The sequence below is a fragment of the Tupaia chinensis genome, unplaced genomic scaffold (assembly GCF_000334495.1).
Source record: "Tupaia chinensis unplaced genomic scaffold, TupChi_1.0 Scaffold144262_1, whole genome shotgun sequence".
NCBI classification, from domain to species: Eukaryota; Metazoa; Chordata; class Mammalia; order Scandentia; family Tupaiidae; genus Tupaia; species Tupaia belangeri.
In genome coordinates, this window is record NW_006204120.1 from 847,097 (window position 1) to 871,727 (window position 24,631).

Sequence of the window (24,631 nt, forward strand, 5' to 3'; positions counted from 1 at the left end):
TTAACCGCTACATTAAGGGTCTAGCCCATCAGTTTTACAACTTGATACATATCTTTTTTTTTTTTTTAAGTTGATTTCTTTTCATGAGAGACAGCACCTTCAACAGTTTCATTTTGTGATCCTTCTTCAGCCTCTCCCTGCTAGGATCACAGTGTATGATTGTTTCATGTGTATGAATTGACTAGGAACTAAACCCCAATCTTTCTTATGGCTTCCAGCATTGTAGAGTAGTGTGCTATTGCTGTGTCACTGTGGCTGGGCCTGTATCATATTTTTCATGATAATGCAGTATCTGTTTCATAGTTCTTTTCTACTTCCATAATTTGATATCTAGCATACTTTATTTTACCTGTTTAACCTTAATATCCATGCATTTTCTAACTTTGTATAGCATAGGAGAAAATTAATGATATTTGGATGATGGCTCTCTTATCATTTACACATAATTTTAAAACATAGTTTTAGATTTACCATCAACTGTTTGTTTACCTTATTTTCCTTAGAACCCACTTTCATATTTTTGTGGGGGGTTATAGTATATTATTCATACTGAATTTTTGGCAATTTAATCAACATAATTCAGCAAAATAGATCATAAAATCCTATGTTGACAAACTACTTTTTAATCTCAAATGTTCAGTCCCTTTTCTAAGCTAAAATACTTTATTTTGTATGGCTGGGTTTGCAGGAAAAACACATAAAGGAAGAGGAGGGATCAATTTAGTTTATATTTTATTTAAATCCAAAAAGAGAAAAGATGTTTCTTATCAGAAAAAAGAAAGCAGGAAATAATTTTAAGCAGGGGAACCAGATTAGGATATTAGCTATTATGCTGTTACTTGATTAATATTGCTTAGAATGGCATTGTTATTTTTCTTGAACTTTTACTGACCTCTCATAAAATCTCATATGTGAATGTGAAGTATATTTTAAAAGCAAACACAGGTCCAGTTGCAGAAGCCTGTGCTACTAAGGCCCGTGCTCCTCAGGTTGAGACTACACTGGAGCCCCGGGTTAGATTCCTGCCTAACCTAAATGCTGGGTGCTATGGCAGTCACCTGTAATCTCAGCAACTTAGAAGGCTAAGGCAGGAAGATTGGTGAACTTGAAGCTGGCCTGGACAACATAACAAGACTCAGAGCTGGGTGTGGTGCCATGTGTCTGTGGTCTCAGCCACTCAGGTGCTTGAGGCAAGATCGTGATACAATAAAACTCAATGTTGAAAAAAAATACAAAAAGTAAACCTAACATGATGGATTTTTATATCATTTAATAATCATTCAAGATACTTCTGAATATTAGAATGGATGATGAAGAGTTTATTGTATTTTTGAGTTAACTCTTAAGATACACGATTGGGCCGGCCCTGTGGCGTAGTGGTTGGAGGAGCTTGACTCTGCATGACTGACACATGGTTTGAGTCTCAGCACTGTCAGCTTCAAAACATCCTGGGCACATATACATGTGTGCCCAAAATCTTAACAGGATGGAGAAGTGGAATAGAAGGGATTGTAGCGTGACTGCACTCCACTGGCGGTGTTCTTTTTCCCTTTTACTCTCTGTCTTTCTGGCAACACATGCACCCTTTGGCAATTTTAAAAAAAATACATGGTTGTAAAATTTTAGCCCATTGAACTGAAAGCTTTGCAAAATTCACAATGAAAATTCAGTGATTAAGATCACAGAATGTGGTATTAAGTGGATCTGGGTTTGAATTCCAGTTATCACCTACTTAAATGCCCTCAGTTTCATCATGTGTAAAATAAAGATAATATTAGTTACTACTGCACAGGATTACTGTGAATATTAAATTATATAACACATTTGAAATTCTTAGCAAAACATGGCACTTAGTAACTACTCAGTGAATGTCAGCCAGATAAGCTAGATCCTGTTCCTGATTCTGTAACTAACCACTGCATCTTATGATTTTGATCAGATTATTGTTGGCTTTTCTCCACTCTATTTCTTCATTTTTGCACTGGGATTAATTATACTATGCCTCGTTGGGATAATTTAATAATATGATGATACCTTTTTATATAAGCTCCTAATAAATAATAGATGCTGAATAAAAGGACGCTTTTTCTTCCTGATACTATCATGAATGCAGAAGCTAAAAATTTACCCGAACACCTTAAATGGAAAGGTAAAACTTATGTGTTTTCCACTAGCTATTTCTTTCGGTGAGAATATATTGATTATGACAAGATGCTTCAAGATGTGAATACATTGCTGTGATTCCATTTTCTGTGATTGTTGAACTTAAACTATATAGTCTGTATAACAAGTAGGTAAAGGCAGAATGAAATTGACCCTGTCGATACCCTATTAAAAAAAATACTCTGTGTACTGGATGATTCTACTCGTTCTTACATATTGCATTTAATAGTGATTGTTTGCAGAGATGCATATTTGAGTCATTGCTTTATGTTTTTCCTAGCAAGAGAATAGTTTTCTGTATTTTTACTCCTATATGTAACGAAAAAGTCTAAAATATTTCACCGAGCTACCAAGGAAAACTGTTATTATACCTATATATATTATTGTCTGAAATGACACACAAGTATGATTTTCAAACTTTCAAAAAAGTTCTGCAAGACTCTATTTAAACTAAATATTATGCAAAAGTTCAATAGTGTTTTGTTTTTGTTTTTAAAGATGAAATCAAATTGCTTCATTTGCTACAGGGTCAGAGAACAACAAGTATATAATAATTACCCACGTACCACACTCACACTGGCAGCCAAATGCATTCCAGGGAGCAGAATCTGAAATCCTTGATCTAGGTACATGATGTTTAAAATTACATTTTCAGTTCAGTAGTGAAATGTATATACTATATGTTGCATCTACATTGATTGTTGATTGATTGATTAATTGATTGCTGTAGAGTACATGCACTCACTGGAGAGAAAAAGAAAATGAGAAAGCACCCCATAGGAAGAATGGCCATGAAGCAATCCCTTCTTCTCCATTCTCTTCTCAGGATTTTGGCTATTCACATACACATGCCAGTGTGTTTTCAAGCCACCGTATGCAGGACTTGAACCGTGTAGTCAACCATGTGGATCCAGCCACCTTAACCACCATACCTATGGCTACCTCTACATTTAAGTTTTTTTGTTGTATTTTGTTTTTTGGTTTTGGTTTTGAAAGTTTTTTTTTTTTTTCTTTTTTTTTTTTTTTTTTTGCTATAGGGTGTGTGCACTCGCCAGAAAGACACAGGGAGACAGAAAGCGAGAAATCCCTCCCACACACACACACACACACCGTAATCCTTCTCCATTCTCTCGGGATCTTGGGCATGCATGCACACATGCCTGGCATGAGTTTAAGCCACCCAATAATCTGGGACTTGAACCACAGTCGACTACATGGGAGTCCAGTGACATAGCCATTACACCAACTTTAAGTTTTAAATTTTATACTAACTTTAAAAACTAGTATTATCCCATTTTTAAAAATCTTTATAGGAACAAACATATGTATGAGGGTCCTAGGCAGCAATAACAAAAGGGATAAATTCTACAAGCAAATGAAAATACATCCCTCATCCCCAAAGTTCATGTTTTGAACATCCATACTTGTACATATGAACTTTCCTTGTATTGTTTACTTTAACTCAGTGGTGGAAGACCTTAGTGGATATATACTTGTTGAGGTTTCTGAACAAAACTCCATGCGTACTGATTTTTTTAAATAATAGACAAGTAATTGATTTTTGCGAATGATTTTGAGTAAGGTGATTTTCATATTTTGTTTTATGTACCCAGTTAAAATTTAATGTAAAAAAGTAACTTACCTAGAATAAAATGGAGCTTACCATATATTCTAAAAAAAGAAAAACTTTTTAGAAACAACAAAAATTTGGCTTTTTAGAAACAACAGAAATTTGGCTTATACTGAATTTATGTCTTTATTATCTAGTGAACCACATTTGATTGGTTTTCTGAAAAATGTTTTTTTATTTTGTTTTGGTTTAGTTTTTTAACATTTCTCTTAAGTGCATGCACTCACTGGTGAGAGAGCGAGAGAGAAAGTGAAAAAGCAACCACCATGGGAAATGGTCATGCCACAATTCTTTCTCTTCCATTCTCTTCTTGGAATTATGGGTACATATGCACACATGCCTGGTGTGTTTTTCTTTTTTTTCTTTTTCTCTCTCTTTTTTAGAATTATTTCATTCATGTTATTACTATTTTTTTTTTTTAATTTAACCAGAAAAAGAGAGACAGAGAGGGAAGAAGCAAGTCTCCATATCCAGGACTTGAACTACAGTTGGCCATGTGAGAGTCCAGCGCTTTAACCACCATGCCACCTGTGTTTTTCAGACTGTCAGGTCCAGGACTCAAACCACATAGTCAGCCTATGTGGGATCTAGCCACCTTAACCACAGTGCACCTGGCTGTTCCTGAAATAAATCTGAAGTTCTCTTTCTTTTTTAAGTTTAAATTTTTTTTGTAATACAATAATCCTTTATAGTGTTAGTATTTACTAATACAGAGTTTTTGTTTGTCAAGGAGTTTACCTTTTTACAGTCATTTTCTCTTATAGGGTGGTATAAAATGAATTAAAAACCTATTGTGGGACCAGCAGATGGCATAATGGTTATGTTACTGGACTCCCGCATAATTGACTGCATTTGAGTCCCAGCCCCAGTGACATAAAATTCACATGGGATACATGTTTGGGCATGTATGCACACACGCCCAGCATGAGTTTAAGCCACTGTGTGGCATGATAGTTAAGGCACTGGACTCCTACATGGCTGACTACAGACCTGGCAGTGTGCTTTCTCATTTCTCCTTTCTCTCTCTGTGGTCAAATTAATAAAATAATAATAATGATGATGAATAAAATTAAATAAAATAATTCTTAAAAAGAGAAACCTAGTGCATATATAATTCCAGGCACTATTTTAAGATACAAATTATTGCTATGGTCCTTAGTTAATCGACCTAAGGAGATATGTCAAATATGTATAGATAACATAATAATAATAATAATAAAGGAAAGAATGACTACAGAGCACCAAAAAAGAGAAGGATAAATGTAGATGAGCCATAGCAAATAAATCATACTGGAAGTTTTCAAAGTAATTTATTTTTCAGTTTCTAACATGCAATTAAATAGTATAGTATTTGTTTTCCTGGTAGTAATGGTTACACTTTCAAAATTAAGTAATCTTTGTAATCAGAGAGTATCTGATTGCATATCTTGGAAGTACCTTCAAGCCAAAAAGTAAGTTTAAGATGGTCCCCCAAGGGACCAACAGTTAGTGTAATGTCTATGTCACCGGACTCCCATGAGGTCGACCATGGTTTGAGTCCCGGACCCGGTGGCTTAAACTCACACCAGGCACATGTGCGTACATGCCCCAAGATCCTGAGAGAATAGAGGAGAAGGGATTGTGGAGTGGCCATCTCCCCTGGGGATTGGTTTCTCACTTTCTGTCTGTCTATCTCTCTCATCTTTCTGGCAAGTGCACATGCCCTATAGTGAAAACCTCTCCAAAAAAAAAAAAAAAGATGATCCCCCCAAAAGACATGTAAACTTTTAAGGACTTAACTGATTTTATTCACAGAAGAATTTTTTTGTGCCTCTTTCATAATAAATAACCTATTTTCCCATTTAGTAATCTCTTAGTTACCCTCAGAAGACTAGTTAACTGTCCTTGACAGTTAACAAGTAACTGTCAAGGAACTGCTATGCACTAGAATAGTAGCAGAAACAAAGACTGATAACTAAGAGCAAGGACAAGGCACTGTTCAAAACAGACAGAAGACCTTAAAAAGATAATATTTTAGACCCATTTAGTAGAAGGCCAAGCAAACCCCTGTAGACCTCAAGAGAGTTTCTTTGCATTCTAATGATAATGTTTCTGGGTCATTCAAGCAATGTTAAATTAAATGATTTATACTCCACTTTTAAAAAGTAGGAAATATAACGCATTTCATAAACATCCTTTATATTCAAAATAACTATTTGAATACTAGTTGTATGTGAGACTATGCTAATTTTTTAACTTATATTATCTAAATTATCTATAAAATAATCCTGGTAGTTAGATTTTATTATATGTAGTTTACATATGAGAAAACTATAACTCAGAGTTTAAGTCAACAAAACAAGGTTTCATAGGTAATGAGTGGTGGGATCAGGTTTGAATCTGTATCTGAATAACTCTAAAAGTATGACATGCTCTTAGCACCTACAGCATGGTTTATCCATGCAAAGTAAATTATTTTGAATTTAGCAACAATTGCCTATACTTTATTAGCTAGTACTCTTCCCACTTGATTCCCAGAGAAGTCAAGTAGCTAGGATAGTATTAAGACAAAGTAGTATTAAGTAGCGATAATAGGATTTGTGGTGTTAGCATTAATTTCTTTTTCTTTGCTTGGAAAATGCATTAATGCAAAACATTTCCAATACGGGGGGACCAATGGCATAGCAGTTATGTCACTGGACTCCCATGTAGTTTGAGTCCCAGACCCGGTGGCTTAAAACTCAGGCTGTGTGCATGTGTGCCCAAAATTCCAAGAGGAGAATGGAGGAGAAGGGATTGTGGCATGGCCATCCCCTCTAGGGGTGATTTCTTGCTTTCTCTCTCTCTGGCAAGTGCATGTGCCCTATAGTAAAAATCTCTCTCAAAAATAAATAAATAAATAAATACATAAATAAAGTAACTGTCCAATGCTGGATAAGTTAGATTTTACCTGCATAATTTTAGATTTATTTTATTTTCTCCTTTAAGTTTCGCTTACAGAATAAGCTCTCACAGCCGAGCTTTCCCATAGGTTTCTCACAAAGCCAAATAAACTGTCAGATACGATGCATTGTTGAGAGAGGATAATGAAAACTATAATGGAGTCCTTGCTACATGCCAGGCACTATTCTAGCACTTTGTGAACATAACTCATTTAATTCTTACAGTTGAGGATATCCTTGAGGAATAAGTTGTTCCTAGCTATATTTTACAAAGAGGAAATGGAAACACAAAGAGGTTAAAAATTTGACCAAGATGGGCTAGCCAGTAGTCCAGTGATTAAGGCTTCTGTATTTTACTTAATCGTCTGTACAGTTCAAGTCCTGGACCTGGAAAATTCAAAAACAACACCAGTTGTATGTGTGTACATGCCTAAAATCCTGAGAGGAGAATGGAGGAGAAGGGATTGTGGCACAACCTGAGGGGTGATTCTCACTTCCTCCCTCTCTCTCTCTCTCTCTTTCCCCATCTTCAGTGAGCATATGCACCCTATAGCAAACAAACAAGCAAAAACAAGAACTTGATCAAGATCATCTAGTCTAAGTGGCAGTGCTGGAGTTAAAATCCAGCAGTCTAGCTTTGGAATCCAAATACATATGTCTGCTACACTATGTATGCTGCCTTCTTTTAAATAAGTCAGAAATGTATATTTTCCAACTTAGAGTCTGCAAGCTGACTCTCCTAATAATGTACGCATTGTGTTTTATTTTCTAATTGAGAATAGAATTGGTACTACAAAAGACTACAGAAAACCACATGTGACATTGAAACAATGATTTATTTTGATGGTTAGTACAATTAACTGAAAAGTTGTAATTTTCATATTCATCCACAAGATGGTGAAATTCTCATTAGTTTTTAATTTCTTGTAACCTATATAAACTATTAATTTATAATCTGTATTTGGCACTATTTATTGTAAGCACTTTAATTTCTTTTTTACAGCCCATCTGCTGGTAAGGCCAAGATTAGAACAGCTCACAGAAGAATCATGATTTTGAATCACCCAGATAAAGGTAAGTAGAATCCCTGTTTTTCAGAATAATATAGATCAGAACATGCTGTGAATTCCTTTGAGTTTACTTAAACTTATTGTGAGTGACATATTATTGAAACAGAAGTTTTTGTGCCCTAGTATTATGATTTTTCTCATAAATTAATGAGCCTGTAGATTGGGATTTGGTTACTTTTTGAAGTAATGGATTTATATTATCAGATTTCGAGAATTTAGTTACTGGTTTTTATGTATGAATATTTGAACTTGTTTGATGCTTCTACCATTTTGATTAGAAAAGAAAAAGATGAATTGTAGACTCTTTGGTGTGTACTCTGATTTGGGCATCATGAATTATATTGATTTAACACTAAACATAAGAGTCCAAGATGTAGAGGATTTCCTCTAAGTCTTTGAATGTAATATGTCAGAGATGATTCTGTACTTCTTAATTTCATTCTAGAAGACTGAGGCTGAGCCATTTGTTTTTAACTGGCCAGGTTTTTAATGTAAATTTATCTTACAGAAAGACAATTATTATAACTTTAACTACACTACAGCTGCTTGAGAGAGAAAGCCCATATGTTCATTACTGTTTCTGCTTTAAAATAACAGATGGTAGAAAGTTGCACTGTATTTCAGAAGTCAAGGGGGGGAGAGAATGAAGGGTTTCTTGGAGTCTTATTTACAGACTTTAAGTTTCCTAGTTTTTTTGTTTTTTTTTTTTAAACTAAAAACACATTTTGGATTTTTGTCCATCCTAATCAGCACCAGAATAAGGCTGTCTTTTTGTTTTATCTCTTAATTACTTACTATAAAAATTCTTTTCACTAAGCATCATCTTTGTTGGTTTTTGCACTGGCTGTTCTTTACTGTGAATAAATAAGAGAATAAACTTTGAAAAGAGGTTTTGCTTAAAATTTCTAAATAGCTTCAAGAGTTGCTGAAAAAAACCACTCAACTAATTTAATTTACATCGTGGGTTTCTAGAGTAATTGACTAAGGGAAAAACTGTGTATAAGTGCCTCCTTGAAGCCCTCTCTGTCTCCTAAACATTCCCTGTCCCTTCGGGTCAAGTGAACTGTCCTTCTCTGATTGATTGTAGTAGGATCAAACACTCACGTCTTAGCAGATGATTGACAAGTTGTTGAGTGCACCTGTTGGCAAGGAAGCAGATTCTAAGATACATCTAAGAGACTATTTTTAGATAACTTTGATAAAAAAAAGAAAATGTTTATGTGCCTTATGAGCCAGTAGTGTTTAAAGAATTACTTAATTTATTCTGAGATACAGGTTGTACATCCCTAATCCAAAAATATGGAATCCTAAAGGCTCTAAAACCTAAAACTTGTTAAGTGCAGACATTATAGCATAAGTGGGAGATCCCACACCTGACCTCCTGTGATGGGTCTCAGTCAAAATGCAGGTGTATAACACATAGTTTACTCACTGTCGCTAAGGAAAAAAGAGTTTCTCAGCCGCTTTCAGCTATAATACAGCTTTTCTGCATATGCCCAGATTTCCTCACTTATGCACACTCACAAGGGGTATATGTAGATATTCCATAATTCAAAAAAATCCAAAATCTGAAAGTCTTCTGGTCTCAGCATTTTTCTCTGGCTTCTGCCTTCCCGACTCATGTTGTGGCCTTGAACACTCTTCACCTCTTCAAATGTCAAGTTTTATTATCCACAAAATGAAGAAATTCCATTTTGGCTGCCGTCCAGCCGGCAGGCTTATGTACTCACCAAAAATAGAGATAGAGAGAAGGAAAGAGAAAGAGAAAGCCCGTCCTCTCCACAAAGTAAGACATGGTGATGCCACAGTCCTTTTTTTTCATGCCTGGTGTGTTTTTAAAGCCTGTGGCCAGAATCGAACTGCCATTAGCTATATGGAATCTGCCTTTCTAAATGTAGCACTTAACCGCTGTGCCATGGGGCTGGGCCTGAAGGGATTCATTCCTGAAGTCTTTCTTGTTTCCATGATTTTAATGTAATAACATTTTATGCTTATTCAGTTAATGAAGAACTTGTACCCTATCTTTTTATTTAAATCACATTTTTAAGGACAACACTCTTCATCATCTAGATTATTGTACCGTTTAAGAGTGTGTTGACAGTTTTGGACATTTTCCATATAATTGCTTGTTCACCTCAAATTTAAAAACATTTGGCGTTTCAGAAAGTTTATACACTTCCTAAAATGCATCCATACAGTTAACCGTTAAAAACCCCTGCTCTCAGAAACTGGACATTTGGAAGTTATAATAGCTGGGAGGGAGGGCAACTGTAGATACTAGAGACAGTATAGGAGGGGGTAAGTAATAGGGGGTAGATAATTGGGGTTGGAGGGAGGGGACCAGGGAAAAAACAAATACCACAGTTAATAGCCAAGAAATGAAAAATTTTCTGCTGGTGATAATGTGTACGGTAATGCCTTTGACTTGACTAAAATGCACTGTATTCATGCTGAGAAAAAAACGATGTCGTACGCTGTAAAGATGTGCAGTGATTAAATGTAAATTAAAAAAGAAAAACAAACAAACCCCTGCTTTTACCTGTACTACGGTAGAAGTATAGTGAATTGCTGTGTATATGACAGAGTTGGGAGATGACAGCTCCTAAATATGAAAATGGTCTTCCTTTGAGAGGGAAGATTGTTTTGTTTTGTTTTTAATGGGAACAAGATAACAAATTTTAAATAAAAATATCTCATTGCCTTTGGAGAGAGAAAAGAGTATTTGGGCTAGTATGAGAATGGGCAACTTTTTAAAAAAAGAATTATTTAACTTAACTTTATTTATTCATTCATGTATCTATTTATTTATTTTAAGTTGACTGGAGAGTGAGAGAGAGAGAGAGAGAGAGAGAGTGAGAGAGAGAGAGAGCAAGCAAGCTACCAGGTCCGGGACTCAAACCATGTTTGGCCATGTGTGGGAGTCCAGTGCCCTTAACCACCACGCCACCCGCTGGCCCCCAAGAATGGGAAGAAAATGGGCAACTTTTAATTTTGCCTTCTCTTTTTTTAATTCTTCAGCATCTTTGTTTGAACAGTTCACCACTGGGTGTTATAGGTAGTTCCAAATACTTAAATTCTCTACAAAGTGCTTCTGAAATTCATGAATATATTCCCCTACTCTCTCCCCCACCCCCAAGTAACTTTTCTTTTGGTTTTGTTACCAGCTGGTAGAATAAATTTGGAACTTCAAATGTGTGATCAGCTATAATCTGTTACACATTTCATTATCAACTTCTGCAAAGAAAGTGACCCCAGAAAATTAGATGTGGGAAACAGCTGAAAATAAATTTTTTATCTCTAGTTTTAAGTGAGCATTCAGATGCATTTTGGTAAAATGTAAATTTTGCTATTTCAATTTAGTATGATAAAAAATTAGTACAATAAAACAAAAACAAACAAAAGACATACCTCAGGTCATTGATATGTTTTTGGATTAATATTTTTTAGATTATTGATTTTCTTGCCAAAGAAGAAAGTAAGTTACTAGAAAATCAGTAGTTTGGTATTGCCCACTGAATATAGGACAGACTAGGTAAATATGAAAGACTAGAACTTGGGTCAGAAGTGGCATAGTGGTTATGTTGGTTGCCACATGGCCGACTGCATGGTTCAAATCCTGGACCCAGTGGCTTGAAAAACACTGTGTGTGTGTGTGTGTGTGTCCCCAAAATCCCAAGGAGAGTGGAGGAAAAGAGACAGCAGCATGGCCATCCCTTCCAGAGGATGTTTCTCACAGTCTCTTCCTTTCTCTCTCCAGCAAGCACATGCACCCTATAGCAAATACTTAAAAGACTAGAAACTCAGAGTTTTCTTACAGGCTGTCTAATCCAGTGCTGCTCAAAGTATAGTTAGTCTGTTTGTGCCAGGCTAGTTTGTATATAATCTATGTGCAACAAGTTAAAAGTAGAAATTGTGCTGACTCAGTAGCTTAGCAGGGAGCTGGATCCCACAAGGCTGACCACGGTTGGAATCCTGGCCCTAGCAACTTGAAAAACATGCCAGGTATGTATGTGTATGTATGTTCTAAAATTTAAACAGGACGGAGATTTGGAGGAGAAGGGATTGTAGCATAACCACACCCCATTGGGATTTCATGTTCATATTCCTCCTCTCCCTGTTCCTCTCTCTCTGACAGGCCTATGTGCCATCTGGAAATTTAAAAAAAAAAAAAAAAAAAGATATTTGAAAACCTTTATAACAACTTGGCCTTGCCCTAATATTCAAATGGTGTGATACTTTTGTATTGTATGAAATTATTGGTTCATTAAAGATGGAGAAATAACAGTAAAAACATATAATTCTTACTTAATGTATTAGTTTTTACACTCAGTCTGTTTATACCTTTTGCAATAGTTTGAGATATACTGATCTAATCATTTTGCCTCTTAAATCAGTACTTTCTGCTCCATCCTGTTAGCTTTCCTTTGAAAGGTTGTTTCATAAGGTAGCCCACTCCATTAGTAGGCAGCTCTGACTACTTGAAAATTCTTCCTTATATTTAAATTAAATCTGCCTGCTTGCAGTAAAGAGATTCTCAATCTCTTTCCATTTATACCCCTTTCAATGACCATACAATCTTCTCACTCTTGAACAATATTTGACTCATTAAATTAAATATCAGGCTTAAAAACTAGTCAAAGTAATTATACTGTTGAATGGATTTTCCTTAATTACTCTCATTGTAGGAGAAACTAATTTTGACTTGAAGCCTTGGTAATAACACATTACAATTTATTATAGTATATAACATTCAGAACATGTAAATATTTAGAAAAAGAAAATTGTGATCACCGAGAGTCAACATGGATTCACTAAGAAGCAATTACCAATTAGCTTGATTGCCTTTTATGGTAAATGTACTAGGCAATTTGTTTCAGAGAACTCATTTTTATTTTCTTTTCACTTCAATATTTTATTTAGAGTTAAGGCTTTGTATTTGAATTCATTACTTTTTTGGTAAAGACATAATTTTGTTTTATCATACATTGGTTTTCCTTTAAATGGTGATGCATTTTAAGGAGCATGGCTTATTTATCTTTATAACCTATATGGCTGACATAGAATTAACTCAAGTCTTTTAGTTGAGTGAATGAATAAGCAAATGACTAAAAAGAACACATACAAATAAAATTAGTATGTAAAATAGAATTGAGATTGGTAACTAATACATTAAATGATCATATTAAAAATGTTTTATATTTTGTCAGTGGGCATGTGCACTCACCAGAGAGAGAGAGGAAGTAAGAAAGCACCCCCTATAGGGGATGGTCACACTGTAATCCCTTCTCCATTTCTCCCTCCTTTTCAGGATTTTGGGCGCACACCCACAAGCTCAGCATGTTTCTCAAGTCACCATGTCCAGGACTCAGACTACACAGTCAGCCTGAGGGATCTGGCTACCATAGCCACCAGGCCTTGGAGCCAACCCAGTTCATCTTATTTCTCTATTTTATGTTATTTTTCCTTTGTTCATGAGAGAGTGTGTGCATGCACATGTGAGAATGAGAGGGGGAGGGAGAGAGGAGAGCACCCTCCACAGGGTCTGGTCATGGGGTTTTCTCTTTCCTTCAGACCTCCAGCCCAGAAGACTTTGGGTGCTTAAATACATTCCCAATGTGTTTCTTTCTTTCTTTTTTTAAAGAATTATTTAACATTTTTTTTTTTATGTTCATTCATTGAGCATCATCACAGCATTGAAAATGTGATTCCCCATGCACAATACAATGCATAGTGGCTTAATCATGCATGTTATCATCGACAATTTTCCATTTCTTGTTTCATATATATATATATGTTTCCCATTTACCACCCTCCTCCACACTGTGGTGTCTACAGTTGCTTTTTATTCCTTTCCCTCTCTACACATTTTATTGATTTACAAAATATCTTAATTAATTTAACTACTTTCAATAGCAAGTTCAGCTAGTATATATACACATCTGTGAACACGTGTCTGACTTTAGGCATGAAACTCTGGGCAGAATGAATATACTAGGAAGTAGCACCTAGCTGATGCTATATAGCTTACTGCAGTGTGTTTCAAACTGACCAGACTAGGGATTTGAGTCACAGTTGCTGTGTTGGATACAGCTTCTCTTGGGTAGTGCATTTCTAGAGTGAACTGGCACAATCTTTTAAAAATATTCCTAAGATTTCACAGTTGAAGCCATTTGGACTTGGGTGCTCCTTTTTGGGAAAGTTTTTAAATTGCAGGTTCAATTAATTTAGAAGGTGCTCATCTCTTTCAGATTTTCTATTTCTCCTTACTTTAGTTTTGGTTAGTTTTGTTTTCTTTCAACATTATTCATTTCTGATTTATTGCCATGAAGATTTTAATATATTCTTACTACGGGACTAGCAGTTAGTGTAATGGCTATGTCGCTGGACTCCCACATAGTCAACTGCGGTTTGAGTCCCGGACCTGGTGGCTTAAAACTCACGCCGGGCGTGTGTGCATGTGTGCCCAAGATCCCGAGAGGAGAATGGAGGAGAAGGGCTTGTGGCGTGACCATCCCCCTGGGGGGTGATTTCTCGCTTTCTGCCTCTCTGTGTCTGTCTGTCTGGCGAGCGCACATGCTCTATAGCAAAAAAAAAAAAAAACTCTCCAAAAAAAAAAATATATTCTTTCTACTTTGTTAATGTTTGTAGTAGCTGCCATCCTAGCTACTTTTTATTCTCAGTATTGTAATTTATTTTATATTGTCTTATGCCTTTTTAAATTGTATTAACCTCCATTTACAAGTTAACTTTCTATATCATTAATACTTACTCTAACCTTCTGCTGTCTTTGGGTTTAATTTCTCTTGGGTTTCCTGTTTCCTTACTAGTTTTTGAAATGGTGTTATTCATTGGTTTCAGTTATGACTTAGTTCAAGATTCTATCAGTTCATGGGAACCAGCAGTTAGTGTAATGACTATGTCGCTGGACTCCCACGTAGTTGACTGCGGTTCACATCCCAGACCCGGTGGCTTAAAACTCACGCCGGGCGCGTGTGAATGCGTGCCCAAGATCCCAAGAGGAGAATGGAGGAAAAGGGATTGCGGTGTGACCATCCCCCCTGGGGGGTTGATTTCTCGCTTTCTGTCTGTATGTCTCTGTCTGTCTGGCAAGTGCACGCGCCCTATAGTGAAAATCTCTCCAAAAATAAATAAATAAATAAATATTCTATCAGTTCACTACAATTCTTTTTTTAACCTATAGTTATTTTTAACATGCGTTACTCAATTTCTGAATAAAGTTATTGTAGTTATTTCTATAGTGTCTATTTCTAGCTAAATTCTACTTGGAAAAAGAATGTACTGTAATTTCAATGATCCAGCATATGGTCATTTTTGGTAAATAATCTGTGATCACTTAAACAGAATGTATGCTCTGCAGTTCTTGGATGCAGTGTTCTGGATATGTGAATAAAGTTTGATTATATAATATTCGGATCTTCTATTTCCTTCATGATTTTTGTCTGTCTGCTTTATTATCTGTTAAGCCTGTGGTGTACCTTTAGTAGAATCTAATGTGGTCCAAAGCAGTTCTCCATTCTATCCATTTAGGACACTTTTACCACTATTTGGAGAAAAATCACCAAAGAAAAGAATAAGTTGATTAAATTAGATTCTCTAAAAGGACATATTTTTAACAGGTAGAACTTAGATTTAACTAAGTGGGTATATGGATTATAACAGTCATTAAAAGAAATTATGCATCAATATAAAGTACCCTAAAACAAAGAATACTGCTTTGCATTTGGAATTGAATATTGTCTCTTTGGTTCTAAGTATCAATTCATTATTTTAATAAAATTTATTTATGAATGTTCACAAACCTGTATTTTAAAAATATTAAATAAAAATACATTTTGAGAACCCAAAAAATAAATAAATAAAGTCTTATATGATTGTGTATTTGTCTAGTATTTCATTTAGGTTTATCTTTTTTTTTGCATATTTTGACAAAATGATGGAGGCAGATAATTTAGAATTGTTATATATTCCATAAGAATTGCCCTCTCATTTTGAAATACCCCTCTTTGGTTCTAGTAATGATTCTTGCTATAAAATATACTTTATCTAAAATTATTTATAGTATACCAACTTTTTTCATAAGTGTTTACATGATACATCTTTTCATTCCTTTTAGTTTCAACCTTTCTGTAACTTGTCTCTGTCAAGTAGCATGTAGTTGAATTTTTTTGTTTTTGTTTTTTCAGTTTGCCAGAGGGCAGGTGTCCTCTGGAGAGAGACAAGGTATGGGGGAGCAAAAAAGCATTCCCTATGGGGAATGGTTATGCTCCAATCCCTTCTCCTCCATTTTTCCTCCTTTGGGACTTTGGGTATACGTGCGCACACACACCTTACATGTTTTTCAAGCCCTGTGGTCCAGGACTCAAATCACAAGCTAGGCAATGTGGGATCCACCTGCCTTAACCATCAAGCCATAGGCTGGCTCAACATGTAGTCATTTTTTAATGAATCTGACAATTTAAACTTTTAATATAAATATTTAGCCCCTTTCCATGTAGTTACAGATGTAAGAATATATTTATACCATGTTGCCTTTTGTTTTCTATTTTTACTGAACCATTTTGTTTCTTCTTCTGCTTCTTGACTTTTTTAGGCTCATTCAAAAAATTATTTGACTTTTCCAATTTTTCTCTTTAGTAACTTAGTAAATATGCAATGGGACTGGCTCCATGGCACAGTAGTAATGCACTGCTTAAAGACGCTGGATCTAGGCCAACTCGCAGTAGAGTGGTTAAGTGCTGTGCATAGAAAGCTAGATCCCACATGGCTGTCTCATAGCAGTTCAAATCCTGGCCCCAGTATCTTGAAAAATGACAAGTCAAGCACATGTGCATACATGCCCCCAAATCCTGATGGGATTGAGAAATGGAGAAAAAAGAATTACAGTGTGACCATGCCCCATTGTGGGGTAGTGCTTTCTCTTTTTCTCTTACTCACTTACTTTCTTTGATGGGCAATTACACACACCCTCTGGCAATTAAAAAAAAAAAGAAGGAAGCCAACTCCAACATGATTTCCGTGGTTTGAATTCCCAACCCAGTCAGCCTGAAACACGCCAAGCATGTGCAAATGACAGAGATCTGGAAGATCTCTGCAGTGTGACCAATCCTGTGGAACATACTCCTCTCTCTTTTTTTGGGGCAGTCTCTCTCTCTATCACTATCACATGTGCGTGCATGTACTCTTACCATGAATAAAGAAAAACTTAAATGAAAAACTATTTTTAGGTAGCCTGTGGCATGGTGGTTGAGGCAGCTGGATCTTATGTGGTCAACTGCTTGATTTGAGTTCCAGATCCCATGGCTTGAGATGCACATGGGGAACATTTTTCTTATCATGCTTGCAGTTTGTAGACTTTCTTGAATCTGTGGGATGAAGTCTTCCTTTTGTCAGTTTCAGAAACTACTGCTCCATTATTATTAATCTTATCAAGTGTTTCCTTTCTTTTTTTCTCTCCACTCTTCTTCTGAAACTCCAATTATGTGTATTTTTATTTCCCTCATTTTCTATTGTCTCATGTTTTTATGCTCTTGTCTGTATGTCCCTCTTTTTGTGTGTAGATATTTTTAAATTAAGTTTTCCAGTTCATTATCTTTCTTCTACACTGATTTGCTCTTCAACCAGATAAGTTCTTAATTTCATTTCTCAAATTTTCAGTGGACTCATTTTATGGAATCTGATTCTCTACAGTGCTATATATTTTTTCAATATTTTTTGCATTTAAAAAAATATATTACAATTATTTCAAAGCCCTTGTCTGATACTTTCAATATCTAGCTCACCTCTCTTTCTCTTCCTGTTGTATTTTTGTTTTCAGACTTTTTATTGGTATGCAAGGTGTTTTTTTCCCTTTGATGTTATATGTTTTGTGTGAAAGCAGTAGTTCTCAAACCGTAGTCTCAGACCCCAATAGGATTTGTTTAAGTAGGTTCTGTCAATATTTATGATACTAAAAATTAAAACTGAGAAAGTTTTTAAGATTTTTATCGATTAACTCATTTTATAGTATTAAACCTGTCATATAGTAACATGACATAATCTTTATGAAAATTTATATTTGCCACTACAAATTTTTTTTTTTTTAGAGCAGTTTTTGTTGTGGGGCTCATGCTCTCATGCAGAGAGCCAGAAAGTGAGAAATCACCCCCTGGGGGGATGGCTATGCCACAATGCCTCCTCCTCCATCTTCCTCTTGGGATCTTGAGCATGCATGCACACACATTCGGTGTGAATTTTAAGTCACCAGGTCCAGGACTTGAACTGCTGTCAACTACATGGGAGTCCAGCGATATAACCATTACACCATCTGCTGGTTCCCCAAAAGTCTTTTTAAAATAGTGAGTTAAGTGATATTGTTTTACATTCTTGCTTATTTCACTAAAGTCTAGCTTAATAGAAAACACCTGGGTTCTCATGCCAGTTTCTGCATTCATTCTCTTGTGATAGGTTGTTTTGTTTAAATGTAGGAAGAAAATACAACTTTATACAAATAGGCAGTTGGGAAAAGAAAGAGTATTTTATCTGTCTTTTCAGATTGTTGTAGATATTCTCTATTGCTAGTAAATTAGAATTAAACAGTAGTTTCTTAAAGAATAGTTGCATTGTGGAATTAGAAATCATACCAATGAACTTTACAAATCTGTTATATTATTAAAATCTATTTGTCTAGTTTATACTTTGATTTTTTTTTTATTCACACATGGTTTTGTGACATCATTCACTGGGAGTATTGCTTCACTGAGAGCTCTAGGTTGTGCACATATTGACACATTTTCTTATACCAGTATTCTCAAGATCCAGTCCCTAAACTAGCAGCAGCATGTCCAGGAAACTTGTTAGAAATGCTAACTCTTGGGTCCAGCTTCAGACCAACTGAATAAAGAATTCTGGGATTGGGGAACAGCAATTTGTATTACACCAGGTCCTCATAGCGATTGTGGTATACACTAATGTTTGTAAACCACTGTTCCAAGGGTTCCAGCTGAGGTTCTGGGTTATTTACTGGAACCTCTGTACCAGGCAGGTTCTGTCCTAGTATTTCCAAATGTTCTAAACTTGACTTTGCTTTTCAGAAGCTTCCAGCTTTTCGCAGAAACTTCTGCTTTGTGTTTTTAGCATTCTGTCCTGCCCCAGTTCTGAACTGGTGTATACTTAGAGGGAGAGAGAATTCAGTTGTATGTCAGGGTCCATCTTCAAGCGTACTTTTATGAAATAGGATCCTAGATTTGGGTTTATATTTTTATCTTTTTTTTTTTTTTTTTTATGAAGTTTCAGTGTAGGATGTGTACACTTATCAGAGAGAGAGACACAGAGAGAGAAAATGAGAAATCACCTGCCAGGGGGATAGCCACACCTCAATGCATCTTCCTCCATTCCCCTCTTGGAATTTTAGACACACACACACATGCACCTAATGTGTTTTTCAAGCGACCAGGTCTCGGACTCAAACCACACAGTCAACTGTGTGGGATCCAGCTGCCTTAACCACCTTAACTAACTTGCTGGCCCTGTTTTTTATCTTTCCAGCTGAGGAGACTGCAAAAAGCCCTGACCCTAATAGCAGCCTTCCTAAATCCTTTACCCATACTTTTAACCTCTTGCTCCACACCAGAAATCAGCAATTACCCTAAAGGAAAAGCAATTTCAGAATGTGATCTTATGTCTCTAGTATCTTTCTCTTCTAGAATCTCTATAATACTAAAAAACTGGGGGTTTTTTCGTTGCTTTTATTTCCGTTGTTGACTCTGTCTATTTTGTTTTCAGTGTGAGCTAACAAACTATTCTATCATAACTAAAAACAGAAACAAAGAAGGTTACTTCTGAGGTAATGAAAAGTGATGCTAGATCATTTAGAAGATGGTGCAGTTATCTCGTTGAGAAATAATGGTAACCTAGTTCAGGATGGAAACAAGGAAGTGAATTTGAGATATATTTTGGAAAGGGAAAAAACAGTTATTGCTGATTGATTTTTATAAATAATAGTTAATGTTTCTTCATGATTCCTGAGTCAAAAGAATTGATTAGATAATAGAACAATTTATGAAATGGGACTGGTTTAGAGGAGGGCAGGAGGATTGCAAACAGGTTTGGGAGAAAAATAGAAAATACTATCTTGATGTTAAAGAAGTACTCAGGAGACAATTCAAAGGAAAATGGAGTGTAAGAAGTTGAATAAATGAATCTGGAGTTCTGAAGAAGAATCTGGACTTAATAATTTGAGAGTGACCAGTATAAGAGAGTTGAAACTGATTTTGTGAGAAGTCTCAAAACAGTGTCTTCTGAGCAGTCATTCATTCATTTGACAAATATTGAGAACATTCAACAAATAATGAATTTTAATGTAAGCTTGGTTAATTACTAAACACAGATAACCAAAGACTTCACCTTCATGGATCTTTGTTTTTTGGAGCTATTAACTATTAGTTTTTGGGTGAAAGATGAAGACCTGGACTGTCCGAGACAAATCAGGATATTTATAATCACCCTTTATACAACCATCGCAGTAACATTTATAAAATATAAACTCACTTTTCTATGTAAATATCACCAGTGGCCTTCTATGATCTTCAAAAGCTCTAGTTTAAATGCTTAAGTATGGAATACATGTTCCTTTATGATCTATCTCATATACACCCATGTGCATCATTTGTTACCAGCTCTTCCTTCTCTGCATCACATTGTGTTACTGGGGATACCTCTGATTTATCATATCTCCATCTCTAGGCCTTCTCACATTCTGTTTTCCTTCTATTTTTTTTTTTTTTTCAAAGAGAGATTTTTGCTAAGGGCACATGTGCTAGCCAGAGAGACAGAAAAAGAGATCAAATCCTAGGGGGGATGGCTATGTCATAATCCCTTTTCCTCCATTCTCCTCTCAGGATCTTGGGCACGCACCTTGTGTGAGTTTTAAGCCACCAAGTCTGGGACTGGAACTGTGGTTGACTATGTGGGAGTCTAGCAATGTAACTGTTGTGCCATCTGCTGGTCCTTCTGTTTTCTTTTGAGTGGATCTTGTATTCCACTGGGAGAGACAAATCATAGATAGCTAATTTGGTAGATTTAAATAGCCACAAAATTTTCACAGCTCTTTTTATCAAGAGATGAAGTCTTTTTCCTCACCCACTCAAGTTGGCTTTGTCACTTGCTTTGACCAGTAGAAAGTAACAGAAATAACATTGTGCGAATTCTGAACCTAGGTCTCCCAACGTGTTGATATCAGTCTTCTCAATAAAGAAGATCTAGGATGGAATTAGTAGCTCGAAGAAAGTAGGAAAGGTTTATAACACCACATGCTTAATAAAGCAGGAATTTAGTGAGCAAGAAATCCTATAAATTAAATGAGAAGTAGTATGGTATGATTCTTGAGAAGAATACAGGTTGGAGAGCCAGGCCTCCTGGAAATCCTGGCTTAACCCCATATTAGCTCTGTGGTTGGTGTTAGGTAAATTTTATGATTCAGTCTCTTTATGAGACAAATATGAGAATTTAACTACTACAAAGAGTGGTTGAAAGAATGAAATGAAATAAGATATTAGAGTAATACCCAGTGAATGTCATCAACATTATAGTCTTGGTCATAGGGTTGCTCGGCATCAGTGATTTTTAGACAGTATGTATTTACAGTGTCATCAAATTGCATGGAGGTCAGTATATCTCCAGTATTCATTTTCCAATAAACTTTCTTTTTTTTTTTTTTGGAGAGGTTTTTGCTATAGGGCGCATGCACTTGCCAGACAGACAGAGAGAGACAGAGAGACAGAAAGCGAGAAATCAGCCCCCAGGGGTGATGGCCACGCCGCAATCCCTTCTCCTCCATTCTCCTCTCAGGATCTTGGGCATGCACGCACACGTGCCCGGTGTGAGTTTGAAGCTACCAGGTCCGGGACCCGAACTGTAGTTGACTACGTGGGAGTCCAGTGACATAGCCATTACACTAACTGCTGGACCCCCAATAAACTCTTAAAAAGTGAAATATACATCCATAAAAATATACAAACTAGAAATGTACAACTCAAAGAGTTATCACAAAATGAACCCACTTGTAACTGTTCCCACTTAATATATACCAAGTGTCTGCACTCTATGACAAACTGATTGACTAAAGGATATAGAAATATAGGAAATGGATGTGAATACCATGTATAGTGTGTGTGAAAGAGTAGAGTCTGAGGAAGAACATTTAGAAGAAAAATAGAGAGAAAAAATTGTGGTATTATCTATTGAACATATAGTTTATCAACTGACTAGGGAGAAATATTCATATGTTGGAATATTTACTTTGTAAGCTAAATAATGTGATTGAATGTATAAAAGAAAATGAAAAATAAATAAATAAATAAATAGAAATTCATTCCTAGGTCTTGATTTTTTAAGTACTGTTATGCATTTTATCATTATTAAAGTTTGTGTTGTATTGTTATTAATTGCTAGGATATAGAAATATATATGGTATTCAACAACTTGTTAAATTTATTAGTTAATTCTGTGATCTTAAGATCCTTTTGAATTTTCTATATATTCTGAAATGTCACTTATGAAGATTTATAATTTCTTTTCAACTTTAGTACATAAAATACACTTCAAGTAGCATTGTCATTGATTTTTTTATTTTTAGGTTTTATCCATAGGGCCACATGTATGTATTCGCTGAAGAGAAAGAGAGTCAGAGAAGAGGACAGTGAAAAATCACCCCCCACTACCCCCTGAGAGATGGTCACACTGCAAATCCCTTCTCCATTCTCCTCTTGGGATTTTGGGCAAACACACACATGCCCTGCATGATTTCAAGCCACCAGGTCTGGGACTTGAACTGCAGTTGCCCATGTGGGAGTCTAGCCTTTTAACTGCCATGCCACCTGCTGGCCCCACCATTATTATTTTTAGTATATGTGCTGCTGAAGTGAGTACCTGCCATTGTGATTTTTAATCTTTAAAATTTGTTGAGACTTGCTTTATAGCTTTAGCACATGGTTAGTTAATGTTCAACATGCACCTTAAAGAAAGGAATATTCTACACTGTAGGATACAATGTTTCATGTATGTTAGATCAAATTTGCTCATCGTGTTTTTTTTTCATTTTTTTGGAGAGGTTTTTGCTATAGGGCCTGTGCGCTGGCCAGAAAGACAGAGAGAGACAGAGACAGAAAGCAAGAAATCACCCCCCTAGAGGGGATGGCCATGCCGCAATCCCTTTTCCTTCATTTGGATATGCACACACACATGCCCAGCGTGAGTTCCAAGCTGCTGGATTTGGGACTTGAACTGCTGTCGGCCATGTGGGAGTCCAGCAATGCAACCAGTACACCATCTCCTAGTCCCAACTTTTCATGTTCTTACTATCTATTTTTGTCTATTCTATCAATTACTGAGAGAGACATGTGTTTCCATTATGATCATGTATTCTTATGTTTTTCCTTTGGGTTCTATCACTTTTTCCTCTATATATTTTGAGGCTATATTATTAGGTGTATTCAAATTTATACTCTATTTGTCTTACCGGTAGATTGACCCTTGTAACAGTATGAAATCTTGTAATTTGTGGGATTGCATTTTGCCTTAACGTGTTCATCATGTGATAATTAAAGCAATGCCAACTTTATATTCATCAGTGTTTTTTTTCTGTTTTTTAAAAATAATAGCGTTCTTGTAACCAACATGCAGTTTGCTAGCTTTTTATAAATTAACTATATTGAGATATAATTTACATAGACTAAAATGTGCCCATTTAAATATGCACAACTAAGTTTAGACAGATGTGCACACCCTGATAACCACTAATGTTACTAAGACATGGGCTGTTTCCATCAGCTCCAAAGGTTTCCTGGTGCTCCTTCCACTGCCAGTTCCTCCCCAAGACTGGACAATCACCATTCTTTCTGCCACTGCAGATTAGATATGTCTTTCCTAGTTTTTCATTATAAGTAGAATTGTATAGTATATACTGTTTTGTGTCTGGCTTCTTTGAGAGGAAAATGCAATGCAGAATATTGGGCTCAACTAACTATAAATACCCCTTAACTCCAGGACCTTGACCCTTAAGACCCAGGAGACTCGGTAGCTCTCTAGTGTTTTCATACTGATGTGTTTGTATTTTATTCAGCCCTTGTAGCTGGTATCAGTAGGAGGGGTGGTTTTCAACGTGATAGTTCATGGCATGCAGAAGAGTCCCAGCGATATTTGGTAGAAGCACAAAGATAGAACTATCAGGGGTGAAGGTGAAAGTTCTGTTTGGTCATCAGAAAAGTCATGATGCATTTTTGCATAGAAGCATACATCATGACTTTTCCAGCTACCAGTAATTACATGGAGTCCAGGGCATTCCCACAGAAAACTGAGAAAGATTGAAAAATGAAAGAGCATCTTGTTTCCTTTAAATATAAGATATATGTCTTGTTTACTAGTCAGGATTTAGTGCCAGAAACTACATATTTTAAGCAGGAGAGCATTTAGTACAGATTACAAATTGTTGAAAGATCTGTAGGAACAAGGTCTATCTATAGTCATGACTCCTGGCTCAGTCGTGGTGGTGTGAGGCTAGGGCCACAGGCGAGGGACCACCCTAAACAGGCTGAGCATGCACGTGTAATTCTAGCTAACTGAGATGCTGGGCCAGAGGATCATGATTGCAAGGTCCTGTCAAGAAATCTACCTCTCTTGGGAACCAGCAGTTAGCGTAATGGCTATGTCGCTGGACTCCCACATAGTCGACCGCAGTTCGTGTCCCGGACCCGGTGGCTTAAAACTCACGCAGGGCGCGTGTGCGTGCGTGCCCAAGATCCCGAGAGGAGAATGGAGGAGAAGGGATTGCGGCGTGACCATCCCCCCTGGGG

General features: G+C 36.2%; 1 protein-coding gene across 2 annotated transcripts in view; it reads left to right on the forward strand.

Moving 5' to 3' along the window:
- DNAJC15 (DnaJ heat shock protein family (Hsp40) member C15) overlaps positions 1 to 24,631 on the forward strand; it is an 81,920-nt gene that overhangs the window by 48,547 nt on the left and 8,742 nt on the right. Inside the window, exons 5-6 of one of the 2 annotated variants that reach the window (XR_003547519.1) lie at positions 2,691 to 2,789; positions 7,718 to 7,788. Coding sequence is in view for 1 of the 2 variants with exons in the window: in XM_006166477.3 (XP_006166539.1) it covers positions 7,718 to 7,788 (71 nt within the window). In the remaining variant the exon portion in view is untranslated. The remainder of the gene's footprint in view (positions 1 to 2,690; positions 2,790 to 7,717; positions 7,789 to 24,631) is intronic. The other variant, XM_006166477.3, reaches the window with a different exon arrangement.